This window comes from Micropterus dolomieu, linkage group LG04 (genome assembly GCF_021292245.1).
Source record: "Micropterus dolomieu isolate WLL.071019.BEF.003 ecotype Adirondacks linkage group LG04, ASM2129224v1, whole genome shotgun sequence".
In the NCBI taxonomy this organism is placed as follows: Eukaryota; Metazoa; Chordata; class Actinopteri; order Centrarchiformes; family Centrarchidae; genus Micropterus; species Micropterus dolomieu.
Window position 1 is genome coordinate 23,028,074 of NC_060153.1, and position 17,214 is coordinate 23,045,287.

General features: G+C 42.8%; 2 protein-coding genes across 8 annotated transcripts in view; one reads left to right on the forward strand and one right to left on the reverse strand.

Moving 5' to 3' along the window:
- rfx1b (regulatory factor X, 1b (influences HLA class II expression)) overlaps nucleotides 1-7,166 on the forward strand; it is a 14,353-nt gene extending 7,187 nt beyond the window's left edge. For 5 of the 7 annotated variants that reach the window (XM_046047026.1, XM_046047027.1, XM_046047021.1 and 2 more), the window contains exons 5-18: nucleotides 1,227-1,300; nucleotides 1,451-1,742; nucleotides 1,826-2,007; nucleotides 2,105-2,224; nucleotides 2,920-3,038; nucleotides 3,222-3,340; nucleotides 3,665-3,768; nucleotides 3,897-4,048; nucleotides 4,262-4,359; nucleotides 4,572-4,721; nucleotides 4,831-5,042; nucleotides 5,133-5,286; nucleotides 5,389-5,434; nucleotides 5,534-7,166. In XM_046047026.1, the coding sequence (XP_045902982.1) occupies nucleotides 1,227-1,300; nucleotides 1,451-1,742; nucleotides 1,826-2,007; nucleotides 2,105-2,224; nucleotides 2,920-3,038; nucleotides 3,222-3,340; nucleotides 3,665-3,768; nucleotides 3,897-4,048; nucleotides 4,262-4,359; nucleotides 4,572-4,721; nucleotides 4,831-5,042; nucleotides 5,133-5,286; nucleotides 5,389-5,434; nucleotides 5,534-5,712 (2,001 nt within the window). In that variant the 3' untranslated portion in view covers nucleotides 5,713-7,166. The remainder of the gene's footprint in view (nucleotides 1-1,226; nucleotides 1,301-1,450; nucleotides 1,743-1,825; nucleotides 2,008-2,104; nucleotides 2,225-2,919; nucleotides 3,039-3,221; nucleotides 3,341-3,664; nucleotides 3,769-3,896; nucleotides 4,049-4,261; nucleotides 4,360-4,571; nucleotides 4,722-4,830; nucleotides 5,043-5,132; nucleotides 5,287-5,388; nucleotides 5,435-5,533) is intronic. The other 2 variants (XM_046047022.1, XM_046047024.1) reach the window with 1 other exon arrangement.
- Nucleotides 7,167-8,525: 1,359 nt separating this feature from the next.
- On the reverse strand, nucleotides 8,526-17,130 carry dcaf15 (DDB1 and CUL4 associated factor 15). Its single transcript, XM_046046462.1, has 13 exons — nucleotides 16,867-17,130; nucleotides 16,085-16,182; nucleotides 15,520-15,658; nucleotides 14,904-15,010; nucleotides 14,626-14,771; nucleotides 14,383-14,544; nucleotides 12,979-13,590; nucleotides 12,765-12,856; nucleotides 12,335-12,457; nucleotides 11,912-11,994; nucleotides 11,708-11,812; nucleotides 11,473-11,588; nucleotides 8,526-9,368 (listed from the first exon to the last, which is right to left on the reverse strand). Exons 1-13 carry the CDS (start codon nucleotides 16,960-16,962, stop codon nucleotides 9,313-9,315), a joined length of 1,935 nt encoding a protein of 644 aa, XP_045902418.1. The 5' UTR covers nucleotides 16,963-17,130; the 3' UTR covers nucleotides 8,526-9,312.
- Nucleotides 17,131-17,214: the final 84 nt, after the last annotated feature.

Below are 17,214 nucleotides of genomic sequence, written 5' to 3' on the forward strand. Positions count from 1 at the left end.
TTTGTCCAGTGTTACAGGCAGATAGAAAGAGGGATGTAGGATGCATGTCTTTTCCCTTCTATCACATCCTCTCTTTCGTTTCCTCATGCTCATCCCTCACTCTCACTACAGCCTCCTCAGGCTGTCTGACATGTCCTTGAACACTGGCAGGTCGTGCTGTCTACCTGTGTGAGTGAATGAGCTGTTATGGACCATCACGTCTATCAAAAAACACAATCAACAAACTTGGCTTCCATTCATGTATAACAATAAAGATGGTCAACAGGTTTCTTTTCACAGTTGTGCCTGCTGTTATGGAGCAGGCACAACTGTGGATGTGGTTTATGTAATATTCAAAGAGAATTGTTTGATATTCATCAAGCTTTACTCTTCTCTGTTCATTGCTGTTTGTTTGTTTCAAGCATTATGTCTGGGAAAGACTAAGCTGCTCTCATGTATAATTTTATATTAACGATGGATCAAATGACTATATTCAAAGGGGTCACTTGTAGGGATGACCCCAGGAGGATTAATTTCCAACTCTGCAGTTCTCCTCACTTTTACAGAGCATTTTAGCATCTTTTCACTTATTGTTTTAGTTTTTACTACCTTCGATGTCATTGTTTGGGTTCACTCATCACTCTGAAGCATTTTGTTTTCAGCAGGCAGCTGTTTTCAGCCAAAAACCTCTGAAAACCTTTTTCTTTATTTGTTTATTTTATAGGGACAGAGCATGTTAATGAACATCAGTGTAAAAATAAAAGATGTAAACATGCCGGAGTTTAGCTAAAATACTCATTTACACCCGAAGTCCCTAGACAGGTAACAAAAACAGAAACATTACAAACATGTACAATAAACACATATTATACAATACCTGCCCTGCACATAATAACACACACAGCCAAAGCTAGTGACTAGCTGGTGAACATTGTAGAGCATTCAGCAGCTAAAGAGTACCACAAGAGTTGGTGGAGACCAAAAACAGAGCCAAAAGAAGAGTGAATATTGAGCTTATATTCATCAGGTAGACAGAAACACAACTCCAACTGAATGCTAATGTTGCTGGATTTGTATATAGACAACTGGTTGCTAACATGTTTGGTGTAAGAACAATATAAGGTGTGTGTGTGTGTGTGTGTGTGTATATATATATATATATATATATATATATATAACTAATTGTTTTTACAGCTTGTTGCCCTCAAGTGCTGCTGCTTTAAGTCTCCTGTTTGCTTGTTGTTCAGGTGGAGCATGTGTTCTCTGGCCAGGTGCAGTATGTGGACGGAGGGGGAGATGCGACTTTTACCACACCCACCATGTGAGTGCTATGTGTGCATGTTGCATATCCCATAGACATAGATTGCTCACACACACACACACAGTCACACACACTGTGCAACTTTCCTGGTCACGCAAGTGTGCCTGATCATTTTTTAATGTTTTTGTCTGTCTGTCATTTCCTGTCCAGTCGATCGAACAACTACCCTTTCTCAGACTCGCCCCTCTACTCCCAGACCCCTCCCACCTCCTCTTCCACCTACTACGAGGCCACGCCCAGCTCTGAGTCAGACATCACCGGCTCTGTGACCTCGCAGCCGGTTTCCGTGGCGACAGCAGGGGCCAATAGTGGGGGAGCAGCTGCGGGTGGAGAAGGCTACGTAATTCAGGGAGGTTATGTGTTAGGAGGAGGGGCTGCAGCAGGTGGAGGAGGAGGAGGACAGAGTTATTCTAGCCCTAACTCTCGTGCCCCACCTGCTACTGTGAGTACTTAAATTCAAAGTGAAAAATGCATTACTTATGAAAGTTCAGAAAATTAAATTCTGTGACCGTGCATCTCCCTTAGGTGCAGTGGCTGTGTGATAACTATGAGGGGGCGGAGGGGGTGAGTTTACCTCGCTGCACCCTCTACTACCACTACCTGCTGCATTGCCAGGAGCAGAAACTGGAACCTGTTAACGCTGCATCATTTGGCAAACTCATCAGGTCTGTCTTCATGGGGCTACGTACACGGAGATTAGGGACCAGGTACACACACACACACACACACACACACACACACACACACTGATTTTGATGCAGAAGCACCTCAGGGCATTGTCATAACTCTTTGTGTGTGTTTCAGAGGGAACTCTAAGTACCACTACTATGGTCTTCGGATCAAATCTGGTTCCCCTCTGCTCAGACTGATGGATGAACAACAGCACATGGCGATGAGGCAACAGCCTTTCTCACAGAAAAACAGGTATCAGGACGTAACCACGTACTTGTATCCCTGTGGGTGACATTTGTCATTTCAGTTGTGACATCTGGTTGTAAATATAAGATTGTGTAAAATGCCTCTCCCATGATTTGATGTCTTTAATTCTGTGTCCTCACTGCATTTTGGGTTCATTTGCACATCTATCTTGAGCTTTGCACATTCAGACACACTATGCCAAGATGCCAAATGTGCATCTTTGTTGTACAAGATCCATTTAAACAACAACATGTAACAGTTGCTTTGCTTACGATGTTATTGCAGGTTGTTTTAAAGCTGGGGTTGGCAATTTATTTCAGAAGCACTTTTGTCATATTTGTTGAAATTCTCTTTACACCCCCACATCAATCAATCAATAAATCAAATGCTCTGATGCAAAAAATGAAAAAGAAATTATATCTGTGGCTGTTTCAGGACTATAATAAACATTCAAATGATTGGCTGGCCTACCTGATTACCTGCACGCACTCTGACTGTGCACTCACTGTGCATACATTTTTTTTTTTTTAGAAGAGTGGGTTTGGAGTGAGGCCTGAAGGGAGGGGCTGGGAATTTTTCAGTTTGATATCTAGCTGTCCCTTGGTTCTCCAACGTTGCCTACCCCAAGTGCTCCAACTGCAACATAAGCTGCATCTCTCTCTCTCTCCCTGTCTTCCCTGACTGATGGCTGCTCTGTCCAGTAGGATAAAGCCAGTTCAGAAGACACAGGGTATCACCAACGGGACATCGGGGATTGGTCAGCAGGCGGCGGCACTCTGTGATATTTCAGCACAGGTGCAACAGTATCAGCAGTTTCTGGGTGAGCAACACCTGCACTCTGTAAAACCTGTTTGGTTGTTTTTTTTTCTAGCAATACACTTATTATATGATTTTATTAAAAAAGAAATGAACACTGTTGGTAGTGATTGAGGATTGGATCTGACATGTGTAATTGAAGATCTTACTGTTTCTCTGTTACTCTGCATCTCTGTATCTTGTGTAGAGGCATCAAGGCCACTGCCGGACTTTGTGGAAATTGATCTGCAAGATCGAGCCCTGCCTGATGGGATCCTTTTAGAACACCTCAAGGCCTTTCAGACTCTCTACAGAGAACACTGCGAGGTAGGCAGTCATCAACAAAAAAACAGGACACACATGCTGATTATGACACTCTGGATTACAAGCTAGCTTTGTTCCCTGTCCGCATACACGGGTCACAGCCCTCGATGTATTTACTGTTAAAATCCAGCTTTAATAACTGCCTGGTGTCAAAGCTGAAGTGGAATTTTATAGCACATAAGTGTGAAGTGCTAAAAGACACCAATCTCTCTTTACTAATTCTAGTGGAACAAAACATTCTTTCCAATGAAAATGTCAAGCAATCAAGATGCCAGAGGTGTGAAGACCGTTTAGAGACCTCTGTGATGTTATGTGTAACCCCAACAGGCCATAATGGACGTAATGGTCAACCTTCAGTTCACTCTTGTGGAGACACTGTGGAAATCCTTCTGGAGGTTCAGCCAGAGCAGTGACACAGAATCACTCAACCTGTAAGTGTCACAGACACGCTAAAACAACCAGATGAAAGAAATGAGCATACATATCACATCCACCTCTGTAACTGATTGTGAACGGTCTGTCTCCCCCTCTGTCACATATGTCTCGTGCGCTCCTCTAGGCACAATGAGTCGGAGAAGCGTCTGCCCAAATCGTGCCTGGTGGTGCTGTGTAAGTTTGAGCCAGTGCTGCACTGGACGAAAGAGTGCGACAACCTGCTCTACCAGACTCTGGTGGAGATCCTCATCCCTGATGTACTGAGACCCATCCCTAGTAAGTTAGGCTTGTCAGAGCCCTGTATGTATATTAAAGTGTTTAGTGAGGCATTCTTTTGGCAGGCGTACAGCATGCCAGCCTGGAAAGGTGAGGGAACAGTGGTCTTTTCATCTGGGGGCAAGTTCAGATGTTTTACCTTCTGATACACACCTGTGTGTTTAAATGTAAAATTAAACCCCTCTTTCTTCTCTCTACCACCATCCATGTCAGGTGCCTTAACTCAGGCTATCCGTAACTTTGCCAAAAGTCTAGAGAATTGGTTGACCGGCGCCATGATGAACATCCCAGAAGAGATGGTTCGCATAAAGGTATTTGTATTATAGTTTCTTACAAAATGTCTCAAGTGACCAGTTTTTATTATATTTGATGGTGTGTCTTGACATGCATTTACACACGTTTGCTGTCCTCTTGTGAGGTTTGTGAAAACCCAAGATGCACTTCAGTCCACTGCTTGAACTGAGCTCCTTCCTGACATCTTATTACAGCGCCCTTCATTCTTTCTTTTCCCTCTGTCCTACAGGTGGTGTGTGTATGCTCCTTCTCCCAGACGCTGCGCCGCTATACCAGCCTGAACCACCTGGCCCAGGCGGCCCGTGCCGTCCTCCAGAATTCAGCCCAGATCAACCAGATGCTCTCAGACCTCAATCGGGTTGATTTCACCAACGTACAGGTTGGCACTACTGTCTCCCTCCGTTCCCTTTTCCCATCTATTGCTGTGCGTTGGTGTTTTAGATGAAATAGAGTATAACCCTGACACTGTCCGCCCGTGTCCCCCTCAGGAGCAGGCATCCTGGGTGTGTCAGTGTGAGGACCGTGTGGTACAGCGGCTGGAGCAAGACTTTAAAATGACTTTGCAGCAGCAAAACTCTCTGGAGCAGTGGGCTACCTGGCTGGACAGTGTTGTCTCTGAGGCCCTAAAGCCCTACGAGCACAACCCTGTTGCCCTACCAAAGGCTGCCAAGGTCTTCCTGCTCAACTGGTCCTTCTATAGGTGAGGGGAAAAGGGAAAAACGTGTTGTATAAGAGTATTTGGTTTTTACATTTAATAGAAATGTCTTTATTTTCCCTGCTTTCTCACCAGTTCTATGGTAATCCGGGACCTGACTCTGCGCAGTGCTGCCAGTTTTGGCTCCTTTCACCTGATCCGCTTGCTGTATGATGAGTATATGTACTATCTGATAGAACACAGGGTGGCCCAGGCTAAAGGAGTGACACCCATTGCGGTCATGGGAGAAGTATGTCCACATGTTCACATATACAGTCGCTCACATCCTAAAGTCTGCACTCGATGATAAATGTTTTTATATATGATTTCTGATCCTTACGCTGTGTTGCAGTTTGCCAGCACTGTCAAGAGCCGGATCTCTCCGGACCTGGAGAAAGGTGAGTGTGGTTCTCCTTACAAATACAGTTAGTTTCAGGTTTTGCTCCAGCCTCTGTAATCGTGTAACTTAAAGTCATCTCACTGTCTCTCTCCATCAGAAGAAGAAGAGGACGATGAGGAAGAGGAGAGCGAGGACGAGACCGGAGACCTGGTGCTGCAGTCCAGCTCTCTGAGTGCGGTCAGTGACGAGAAGGAGCCGATGGAGCCGCCCGCCAAGCAGCCCAGGACGAGTTTAAATCTGCACACTCTGACTGAGACCCACAGCACACCACCTTAGCCGCTCATTTGTGTAATTATCTCACACGCGCCCATTTCACTCACACCTTTGCTTTAAGTTTAACATCATGTCATCCCGTCCTGTCGCCTGTATGTATGCTCCTGGTTTGCAAACAGGTGGTGTTGTGTGTGGTCGTCTGGTGTGTGTGTGCAAGCGTGTGAGAGAGCCCTTTGCCAATTTTTTACTCTGTACTTTTGTGCTGCCATTGTTTTTCCTCTTTGCCTTCACCCAATCATTTGACACTCTTCCCATGTTCCCCGTGCCTTCCCTGTCTTATCCAGTGGCTAGATGTCAGTAGCCACAGGGTGTGTGTGTGTGTGTGTGTGTGTGTGTGTGTGTGTGTGTGTGTGTGTGTGTGTCACTGACCTAATAGCTGTGGAGAGATGAGAAGACGCCAGTGTTCTTCATTGTACTCTAAACTCAAAGAAATCACTCACCTTGTCTTTTAAAGCGATGACTATGCAGGGGAGCTGGACTTTAATGAACGCCACTGTCTGAAATATATTTTTTTTTAACATCAGAGTAGCATCTGGAATGATACCGCACAGTGGACTTTGTTGACACGTGGACTATTTGTGGATGCCATATTGTGCTTTTTATTTGTTGTTAATTTGGCCAATTAACAGATACCCTGTGCCTTTGAGAGATTTCTAGCCACATCTTGTATTCTATATATACTGTATTGACGGGTTAATAAATGATGGTCCTGTGTAGTAGTCTCGGTGTTGTCATGAACTTTTACTAGCTGTGGAGAAAACAAAAATCTGAGATGGTGACTGTCGAGCTTTGTTGTGATGATTCTGCCCAGTTTGCTGTTCTTAAATCCATCCACCCTATTCATCATCCATCCATTCTTTCAAGCTTATAATCTCTTTTTACACACACACACACACACACACACAGAACGGGCCACATGACAAGGCCAAAGCTTATCCCACCTAATCAGCAGAACTTACTACATCCATGGCGACCTACGTACCAGCTGCTGCTGTCTCAAAGTTTTTGTAGTGTTAAAGTAGAGGGTTTTTTTTTTTCTGGGCATCACTGTTAAACATTTTGTAGATCCTATATTATGTACCTTTTGTCAACACTGTCATATATCCAGACTATTTGTATGTTGCTTAACCATTATTGCCTTAAGAAATATGTTGTGGTATGTCCACCATCCAGATTATTGAACTATATTTTTATTGTGATGATGATGAGCCAAGCATGTGAATATAGTGACTTTCTAGATGGACCCATTCCAAAGAGCACATGCTCAACCAGCAGCCTGGACTTTGGGACTGAAAAGAAAACATACATATTATAATGGTAGTAGTGGGATGTCCTTCAGGATGGTCTGACTACCAAAGAGCACTAAATAGAAAACAAGTATATATTTACATGTATTCATATGCTGAGGGCAGAATACAAAATCTGACTTGAAAAATAAAATCAACTGCTAACTGCAACGTTGTGATTCTGTCCTTAGCTTGTGCTGCTGAACCTTTTCTAAATTAGTTCCTCCTGGTGTTATTCTGAATACCTTTGTACTTAAACCTGTGATCAACGTTTGTAGCTTTATTCTCACTGTTAACTAAAAGGATGTGATTGCTCTCAAAACTTGTGCCAGCTCTTTTTTTTTTGAGTTCTTGGTCTTTGCGCAGCCACGTTATCAGAGGTAAAGGGGACCTCCAGCCATGTAGTATTGTTATCTATAAAGTCAGAAACTCACAAGAGATCAAAGCAGTAGAGACTGAGATATCCTGACTTTTAGTCTGTATGGTTCAGGCTCCACAACTGCTGGATCCTACATTACCCATAATGCAACTCAATAGCATCTTTCTGTTGGACCCTCACTGCCCACTTCTGTCAAACCTACAGATTGTATTGCAGAAATATTAAAATGTGAAGCATAAGCAGAGTTAACCTTGATGAGATGATCAGATTTATATTTTCAAACTAAAACTCCAGAGCCACAGAAGACATTATGCATCTGTTTTACAGACTGAGTAGTACTCCTCGTGATGCGGACAGTAAACAAAAACTGGTGGAGTGCCCCTTTAAAATGAAGTCTGGGACCGCTTGTCACATGTTACCATTGTTTAACCAGTTGTAACCAGTTCAAGCAGTGACTGGTTCATCTTGCTTGTTTTATTTGAATTACTTTTAGAAGCTTTTGGAGATAAAATTATCCAGTAATTCCAGAGAAATAAAGCAAAAACTGAACTTACAAGCAAGTGTAACGGGACCCAAACACCCCGCTGCAATTTGGACCTGGAGGTTCACTGACGCAAGGTGATTGGTAAGCAGAAAGCACTGCTGAATCCAGTCTTGGACCACTTCTATGGTCTGAACCAAAACTATTAAATTATTTCTGCCATACTTGACAGCGATAAAGGTAAAGTTCTCTTAAAACCTAAGAGGTTAAGCTCCAATGAATGTACAATCAAAATCCCTGCCTAAGTTACATCACACATTTCAAAACAGGAATCCACTGGAACTGTAAGCAGCTGATATGATCAGCATGCAGATGTAAATGTATTGGCAAACATGCATGTGCTAAACATCACCTGGGTGTATAACATTGCTAAATGCTTTTAAAGCCATTGAAGCAGCATGTGGTGGGCAACTTGTGCATACATTTACAAGTGGATACACTTCAAGTCAGTGGTGTTCCCCTGCAACCCATCAGAAGTTAGTAAGAATCATTAACAGTGTTGTAGAATTCTGTTGTCCTATCCAGTTTATTATCTCATGATCCCAGGAACCACTGACCTACGCTGTACTGTTTTCAGAATGCGTCCAGTTCTTAATACAGACTCACAAAAGACTTTTAAACATTTTATTTTAACAAAATATCCCAATAGAACATGGTATTACTTCCAAGCCAGTAAACATACAACCTGATGTCTACCAGCTGAGCATGTGACTCCAACAAGTCTCTACATCCGTCACATGAGGTCAAAAAAGTCAAGTAATTGAGTACTGGGTTCAATTTGTCTCATTTTAAACACTGCAGCCTTATAAATCAACACAGCTAGACTGAACTGGTTGTGGCCAGCTGAGGAAACAACTGGTTTAGAAGCAGCAGAATCTGTCAGAATCATTTCATACACACAAAACATGCACACACCCATACATACACACACCTACAGTCTGGATGAAATTCCCTTATGAACATCACAGGTGCAGATATTGCATACGTTCAGTTACAGACACGCAAACACAAGAAACACTCATGCTACTATAACAGTACGCCTTTATGTATAAAAACAAAAAAACTAAATCTTCATTCAGTCCAGCTCTTGGTTTTGGTGGTAGCAATGATACAGTACACATTTACAAAAATGTAAAAGATGAAACCTGTAAAATTAAACACAGACCACCTAAAAAAGACAAAAAAAGAGACAAAAAAAAAAAAAAAAAAGGAGGAATCTTTACAGTATTTCAACTACAGCATTATTTGCTGAGTTTGACACGTGTTTTAACTGCTTTACCAAAGCATAGTCACTGCGCAGGTGCAGTTTTGCTCAGATTAAGGTTGAGCTGGCCACGTCGAAGTGTGTGTGTGCTTTTGTTTCTGTTACATTGACACTTGTGGCACGTCTTCTTTCTTCACAATACAATCCAGGTACATCGGTCGCTATCTGCCAACACTTGCAGGGACGAGCCTACAGGCGAGAAGATGAGTGAGATTTGAATTTCGCATTCTGCAAGCACTTTAAAACTTCCAATAGAGGATGGGACCCTGACAACCCCATGTTTCTTTATGCCTGGGATCCACACAGCACTGATGATACCTCCTGAGAATTTACTAAAATAAAAAAAATTAAAAAAACTGTGCCGCTCAGATTGATGAAACTTCAATGAAACTTAAAGAACACTAATACTAAGTACTACTACTGAATTTATCTGACTACTTCAAATCATCAACAAGGCCTTTTTCATTGAAGACATTTTGATGCATCACAGTAAGAAAAGCAGTATAAATAATAAAATGATTGTTGGCTAAATTCCATTTCGATGCTTTGGTTTCACGGTCCCTGGTTAATGTAATTTCCATAGCAGGTGATATAAGTAGTGTGTCATAGTAGTAAAAACACAGGTGTTACCATTCTATTAAACTGCCCCAGTAAGCCAAGAAAATGTGAGAACTTTTTGATGGTCTTGTCTCGGACTCGACTGCATTTGTACTCGGTCTGGTCTCGGTCATTGATGACTCGGGATTTTATTTCAAGACCATAACTTTGGGAATATCAATAAATTGCTTTTGCATCATCTGATTTATTTGTTAATATCCTAACTTTCATTGGATGTAAAAACGTACTGCTTCAAATACAACCACTAACCCCAATTAAAATGTGTTACCGTTAACGACTGTCACCCCTCCCGGCAATTGCAATGCTTACGTTGATTTCAGCTCTTAGTGTTTGTATGTGGGTGTTTTAATGGGAATGTAGATCTTTCAGATCAATATGAGAAGTACCTATGAGCTTGTTCCACATTTTATTGTGTATCACGTATTGTGGGGAGCTGGTCTTAGTCTTGACTCTGTCTCGCCCTCCCTCTGTCTTGGTCTCAGTCCCTAAAAGTCTTGGTCTTGTCTCGGTTTGGGCGGTCTTGACTGCAACACTAGTCAGCAGAGTGGAAGCATTTTAAAGCGTCTGAGAAAGATGCAAAAATCGCCATTTTCAGAAACTGTTCTGATGAATTGCCTCCTAGCACATCTACTCCATCTGTGGCTGACTTCTTAGAAAAGGCAACAAACTGTCTGAACAACTTTTGAGTGTTTGTCACTCGTTTCTGAGAAGGCAATTAAGCTAGCCGCACCTAAATTTTGAGTGCATACGTATTCAAGCCTTCATGGTAAATACACTGAAATGGACCAGTGCGACCAGACAGGCAGGTTAGCAACTTTATCCTACCATTACCGTCAGTTTCTCTTCACAAATCTAAGTGTTGCAGTATGAGAGTCCTACCTGACGACAGGCTATGAAGTCTTCATGTTACGCGAAACGAGAACCACATACAACATTATTTATCAAATTGGGTCAGACTTGATGAATGTGGAGAGGATACAACAACGTCCGGTTTTCAAAATAAGGTGTCTATACAGTATGGGAATAAGATTAATTGGATTATATTCACAGAAAGTATAAAACATATTACATGTGTACATTAAAAGTAAAATGGACACATGTAATTTACTTTACCAGACCCTCTTGGGCCTCGCACCCACCCACCATAATCGCTCCAAATCCTGTGGGAAACGCTGAGTAATAAGCACATTTGGACTTTTTAATTCATGCAATGGTAAAAAAGGGAAAAATAAATGGAAAAAAAAATGTGAAAAACTTTGTTCTGTGTTCAGTAAAGTTTTTCCATTATATTAGCAAACAAATTTCTCGTAACAATTACAAATAAGCTTTCCGCACAGTATATACTGCGAAGCCAAAAGGTGCAGGTAAGTGTGTGTTGTCACTTGCACAAACACCGGGACCTTTCTGGTAATACTCGAGTTTGTATCCTGCTTTTAATAGAGGTATTATATTTCCATGTACACAAAATACTCCCCAGTTGTTACAGATCCAGACACCAAAAGTCAAAAGCCGTTTGGTCTAATCCAGTTTTATTTGACTTCTGACTTGCTCTTTGACCTGGATGAATGATAATCCTCATCCGGACAACATACTGAGAGAGTATTCGGTCTGCGTGGGAGGGGCTGTGGTAGATATCAGGATGCCAAACGCATGCACAAATGTGAATATAACTCACCTTTGTGTAGAGCTTCGTTGGTCATGCGGTTAATGTAGCGGGAGCTGCTCTCAGGCACCAACCACTTCATCACCGTGTTCACACAGGACTTCCTGTAAGAGCTCCACACACTCCCACTGACGAGAGAAATAAAGATTGACACCTTGAACACACCAGAACTAAACAGAGCCTAACAACAAAAAGGGAGACAGACAGAAAGTTGTGTGTGAGAGAGTGGGTATCAGTAGTTCCTCACCTGGTCTGACCTTTGACCTCTGTAAGGTCACCAACACCCACGGTGCAACACACACCTGTGTTCAGGTCCCAGCTGACCTGCAGGTTGGAATGGTACGTGTTTGGCCTGGTAACAAAAACAAAGCAGAAAAGTACACTTAGCGAGGAAAGAACAAAGTGGCAGATGTACGGCTAAAGAGGCTTTAGGTTTATTTAGGACAAGTACCTGCAGTGCTCCTCATCCGAATTGGAGAAGGCCAGTAACAGCAGACCAATGTTGATCATCACAGTGTTGGTTTCAGGACACACCTGATGCACAACACACACACACACACACACACACACACACACATTATCTCCAGTTCAAATGCAAAATGTTCCTCTATTATTTTTTTCCAGCTCAGAAAAAAAAAAATATATAAAAAATTTGCTGTTGCAAATGTAGTACATGAAACAAAGTAAACAAACATGTGTATACACACACTCACGTATGTTTATTTGTGACACCAAATTGGAGGGAAGAAAGCAGTGTATTATTCCAACACACTACAATTCCTCCACAAAGACACACTAGTTTGATAAGTGCTGCAGCACAACAGTGTCAGACGTGAAGACGATGAGAAAGAGACTAAAAGTTAAAAAGACTGACCTCTAATATCACAACATCATAGTCGCTGAAGGAGCAGAACTGAGGGGCCCAGGCAGCATCGCTCCTGATCACCTCATTGATAAGATACTCAAAATCCAGAGTCAACTGCTCCACACACACACTCTGCGAGGGGGAACACACATCTTTAAAAAGTTAAATTTTTACCAAGGTAAAAGTCAAGAAGTAAAGAATGATCAACTGTAGCAAAGACTTTTATAAATGTGATCCCGCAATGTTTCTTCTCGTCTAAACTAGAAATTAACAACCCATGTGAGATGTGGTTTGTCTGTAAGACCAGACTGATGATGCTCTGAGATAAAGGCCTGCAGCTGATTATTGACTGTTGATCCCTATATTTCCAGGACAGGTAGGACACCTTGATATAATTGATGCAGTGTTTCTGGCCAGACATACTAGCACAAACACACACCTGTCCATTGTGTGGCTCGGTGACAAGCTGCAGGTTCCGTCCTTTAAGGTCGGTGACTGTGAAAGGTAGCTGAACTTTATCATCCTCATAACCTGGAGACACAGAAACGGAGAGGAAAAATGCTGGTCAGCCACTTCACACGTGACCTGAGGAGAGTTTCTTTTTTTTGTTTGTTTTTTAAACTGCTCGTTCAGTGTCTTCCTCTTTCTCTTACCTTCTGTATTCTGTTCTGCTGCCCCTGGCTGTTGGAGGCAGAAGTGCAGGCATGAATAGTTGACATATCCAGGCTCGCAGGGCCCGGCCTCCTGGCATGAGGACGGGGTCGGAGGGGATGCAGGTGATGAGGAAGAGGGAGACATCACTTGTTCAGAGCGCTGTGGCAAACTGTGACTCCCGCCTGATGCTGACACTTGAGGTAAACTAGTCCGTGTCTCCTCCTCCCTCCTCTCTCTACAATCCTCCTCCTCCTCCTCTATGCGAGTCCCTACAGTTATCCCTTTGTCTCCTGGTATCTGCGCTGCCTCTTTTACAGCACCATCAACTGTTCTCCTTTCTGTCTGGCCTTCGTTTTCCCCCCCCCCCCCTCCTCCTCCCTGGGCGCGCCTGAAGAGGTCGGCTGCAAACTCCCGGGCTCGCACGGCTGCTTGGGACTGGTTAGGAGATGAGGGAATTGGAGCAGGTCTACTGGGTGGCAGTCGGCTTTCTGGAGACCCCTGAGGTAGCGAGGAAGAAGAGGCCGAGGAGGTGGAGGAAAAAGATGTGGAGGCTGGACTTGACAGAGCTGCTCTCTTTGTGTAAAGGATCTGCGATGACTGACTCTGCTTACCTACGAGAGACAAATAAAAAGATGTAACTGAAAAAAGACCTGATGCTGAAATCAGGCTACAACATCAGCCTGATAATAATCCATGTCTGTAAGATTTTCATTAAGAATTAAAGTATTATGTATAACAATCAGTTATCATGTGTGACACAGTGGAACTAATTTGTCCCCTGAGGCACAACAGAGACGAGCACGTCAGAACTGTCTGGCCTTTGTTCACCTGGTGTGAACAAGTTGTTCCCTCCTCCCACCAAATATAAATCCTTCTGTAGATGGGCCAATCTGTTCTGTGTGTATTACATTGTATCTGGAGGCAAAGTCTAATATATGATGGTCTTAAATGCATAGTCTGATTTTAAGAAAAGCACTATTATGCGAGCGAGCGCGAGAATATATATATGAAAATAAAACTGGTCAGCTGAGTGATGGGGCTAAATGTTAACACGTTTCTCCCATCCTAAATGACAGCTAATCTAAAACCATTATAAATATATAATGTTGCTGTGATAATAATGCAGTTGAAATGACATTACTTCTAACAAACTGTACCCCGCTCTCCCTTAAACACCAGTCACCTCCTGAAATCTACAGCAGAACCCAATGTATATTTCTATTTCATTAATTAATAAAATATGGCTAACATATCAATGTATTTTAGATTATACTCTGCATAGAACAATGGAATAATGCTTTTCTTTGTTTTGATAACAGCATTATATATTGACCATCGAGCCCCCGCTCTGTAAATATCGGCATCTACAATTGAAAAACTTGTATCTGTCGATCACTTGTTACCTGGACAGAGTGAGATGCCGCAGGCCACTAGAGAGTAGCTAGTGTTTAACAGGATGACCTGATCCTTCTTCAGCTGGAAAGCTGGCTGGAAAGTCGGGAACGGGTACACCACCTGGTACCTGCTGTTGAGCACATAGCCATGCTCCAGACACTCACCGCTTCCTGGGGAGAGAAAAGGATGAAGTTGGATGAGAGTGAGGCAGTGAGAACAGTAACATAGTGAACCTTTGTGTGTGTGTTTACCTGTACGTATGGTAGTGGCTGAGGGAACTGGGCAGCAGAAGGAGCAAGGCTTAGGAGGAGGCATGGAGGCGATGGTGATGTATATGTCTCTATTGTTTTCATCACTCATCATTAAGTTCATCAGAACGGAGCTTGAACTGCGCGTACTGGCAGGTGGAACCACACACGCACACAAAATGACTTATCACACAGAACATACACACTGAAATAACAATACTTTTGGCTTAAACTGAATGTGCTCCATGTGGCTGCTGATCGATGTGTTTATTATTCCTTACTTGAAGCCAAAGATGACAATTTTGGAGTGGTCATTTGGCCACTCACACACAGTCAGGTAGAGGTCGCTGTAGATTTCCTCTCCTGCAAACAGACGCACATGATGCACCTGAAGAGAATAAGCAGACATGAGACAAAGAACAAGATCTCTACACATTAAAGTCACAATTCTCACAGGAGGACGTGGTACTGCATCCAAACAGTCCTCTGCTTACATTAGAGCTGCAACTTTAAGTAGTTTAATTGATTAGTTTTCAACCATTAAATTAATCTGCAACTATTTTGACAATCAAGCCATTTTTTTTAAGAAAAAGCCAAAATTCTTATTCCAGCTTCTTGTTACTATTTTCTGGTTTATTTACTCCTCTGAGAGTAAACTGATATCTTTGGGTTTTGTACAAAACAAATCATTTGAGGACATCATCTTGGGCTCTGAAAAACACTGATCAACATTTTCCACAATTTTCTGCCATTTTAAGGACCAGACAACTAATCGATTAATCGAGAAAATGATCAACAGATTGATGACAATTTAGTTAGTTGCAGCCCTAGTTTACATGTGAATCTGCAGGATGGATCACATTAAGGTTCTAGTGAATAAATGTCCTTGCCCTTTACCTGTTTGAGTCTACTGTGCAGGTTGAACTCCCACCAATAGAGATGGTAGGTGTAAAAAGAGAAATCGTCGTCTTCCCCACAGTCGCTGGTATAGGATAGAACGTAACGGCCACATTTGGTGAAACCAAGAAAGATATGCCTGGAACCAAAAATGTGAGGCACTACTGTAATTCACACCTCGGCTCAAAAAACACTGCACATGGCAAATCACTCTGAATCACTAGCAGGTAGAAATGCACCTTCTGATACATCAGATTAATGGTGCAGTGAATATAAAGCAGATTGGGTCGGCATACATATTAAATCAGTTACATTACAAAATTGTATCAGTTACATTCATTAGGGCTGCAATTCCTGGCCTCCAGCTGTCTGACTCCCCTGAAAACAGACATCCTGAGCTTAGGTATGTGTATTGGGAGAGGATAGGTCTATCAGTGGATCCCTACCAGCTGGATCTAGACAGAGCATCAACAACCCTGGGTTGAAATGCTATCAGTGAGCTGAACAAGGTGAACGGCTGTACAAGGTGCTTAATAACAAATCCATTTAGTAAAGACACACTGACCCTGCTCTCAGGAACTCCTCGCTGACAATGTTCTTTAATGGGACACAGACTCGAGGTGGTAGCTTCCTGAACAGGCGCTGAGAAAACTGTCCTGACAGCTGCAGGACAGACAAGAGTGGATACAAATGTAGACAACGTACATACTGCAACATGAAGCATAGAAATGTGTTTAAAATATATAAGCCTTGCAGTCTTAACGCAGTGGCCATTTCAGTGATGGTACAAACTACACACAGGAAATTCAGCGTCTTTCAGCGCCCTGCACATAAACACCTGAGTACTTAAAAAAAGTTTGAACCCATACATCAGTTGTCTATTAAGTGAAACTATTCAAGGATTAACGTTATATCTGACGGCTGAGGGTTAACGATACATGTACGAGCTGTGGAGTAACGTACTGAAAGTTGCTACTGTGGTTTAGCCGAAGCTAACGCCGACTGAGCTTACACGTTCTAATACAACACAAAAGGTGTCTACCATTGGCTTTAATAGTTAGCACGCTAAAACTATCAATTCAGATGTCTACGAGACTGTTAGCAAACCATATAAAAAGGACACTTATCGCCAGAAAGCAGGACACTCAATGTTGTCATACTTGTAGCATTAGCTAATTAGCAACATGCCTCCCATTAGCCGTTACTTAGCCGCCGAGCTAGTTAGCAGCTAGCCTCAGAAGCTAACGTTACTGGAAAACAAGGCTTTCACTGAAGCGCTCCTACATAAACCCTGAGCGCTCTTTTCCCGTTTTCCCGACACAACACGTTCCGTTGTGTCATTCCTACCTTCCCACGCATGAGAAGCTTCACGACATGGTCTTTGTGTTTTCTTTGAGCTTTCTGTTTGCCATCACCCTTTTCGGATTTCGAGCTGGGCGCCATCTCCCACTGAACTGTTGTCCCTTGTTGCAATCAGGACGGTCGCGATTGGTCCGCAGGCGGCACGAGACTGCCGTCACTCGCCGGTGGACACATCCATCAAAACCGAAACAAAAGGTGGGACACAGACATCCTGCAGGAAGCCACCACAAAGGCTTCGAGTACTTCTGTTACACCAGTCACGACAAATAAAATGTACAATCGGCCAAACAGGGCGTTCCTTTTGATAGGACTTTAAAATGGGGAACATACAAG

What these genes read in the sequence shown, in the direction of transcription:
- dcaf15 (XM_046046462.1), bottom strand. Translation starts at nt 16,962, where the DNA reads ATGGCGCCCAGCTCGAAATCCGAAAAGGGTGATGGCAAACAGAAAGCT. An exon ending in GAGGAGTTCCTGAGAGCAGG is followed by an intron (nt 15,659 to 16,084) that starts GTCAGTGTGTCT and finishes TTTTGGTTCCAG; the next exon opens with GCATATCTTTCTTGGTTTCA. An exon ending in ATGATGTTGTGATATTAGAG is followed by an intron (nt 11,995 to 12,334) that starts GTCAGTCTTTTT and finishes GTTGTGCATCAG; the next exon opens with GTGTGTCCTGAAACCAACAC.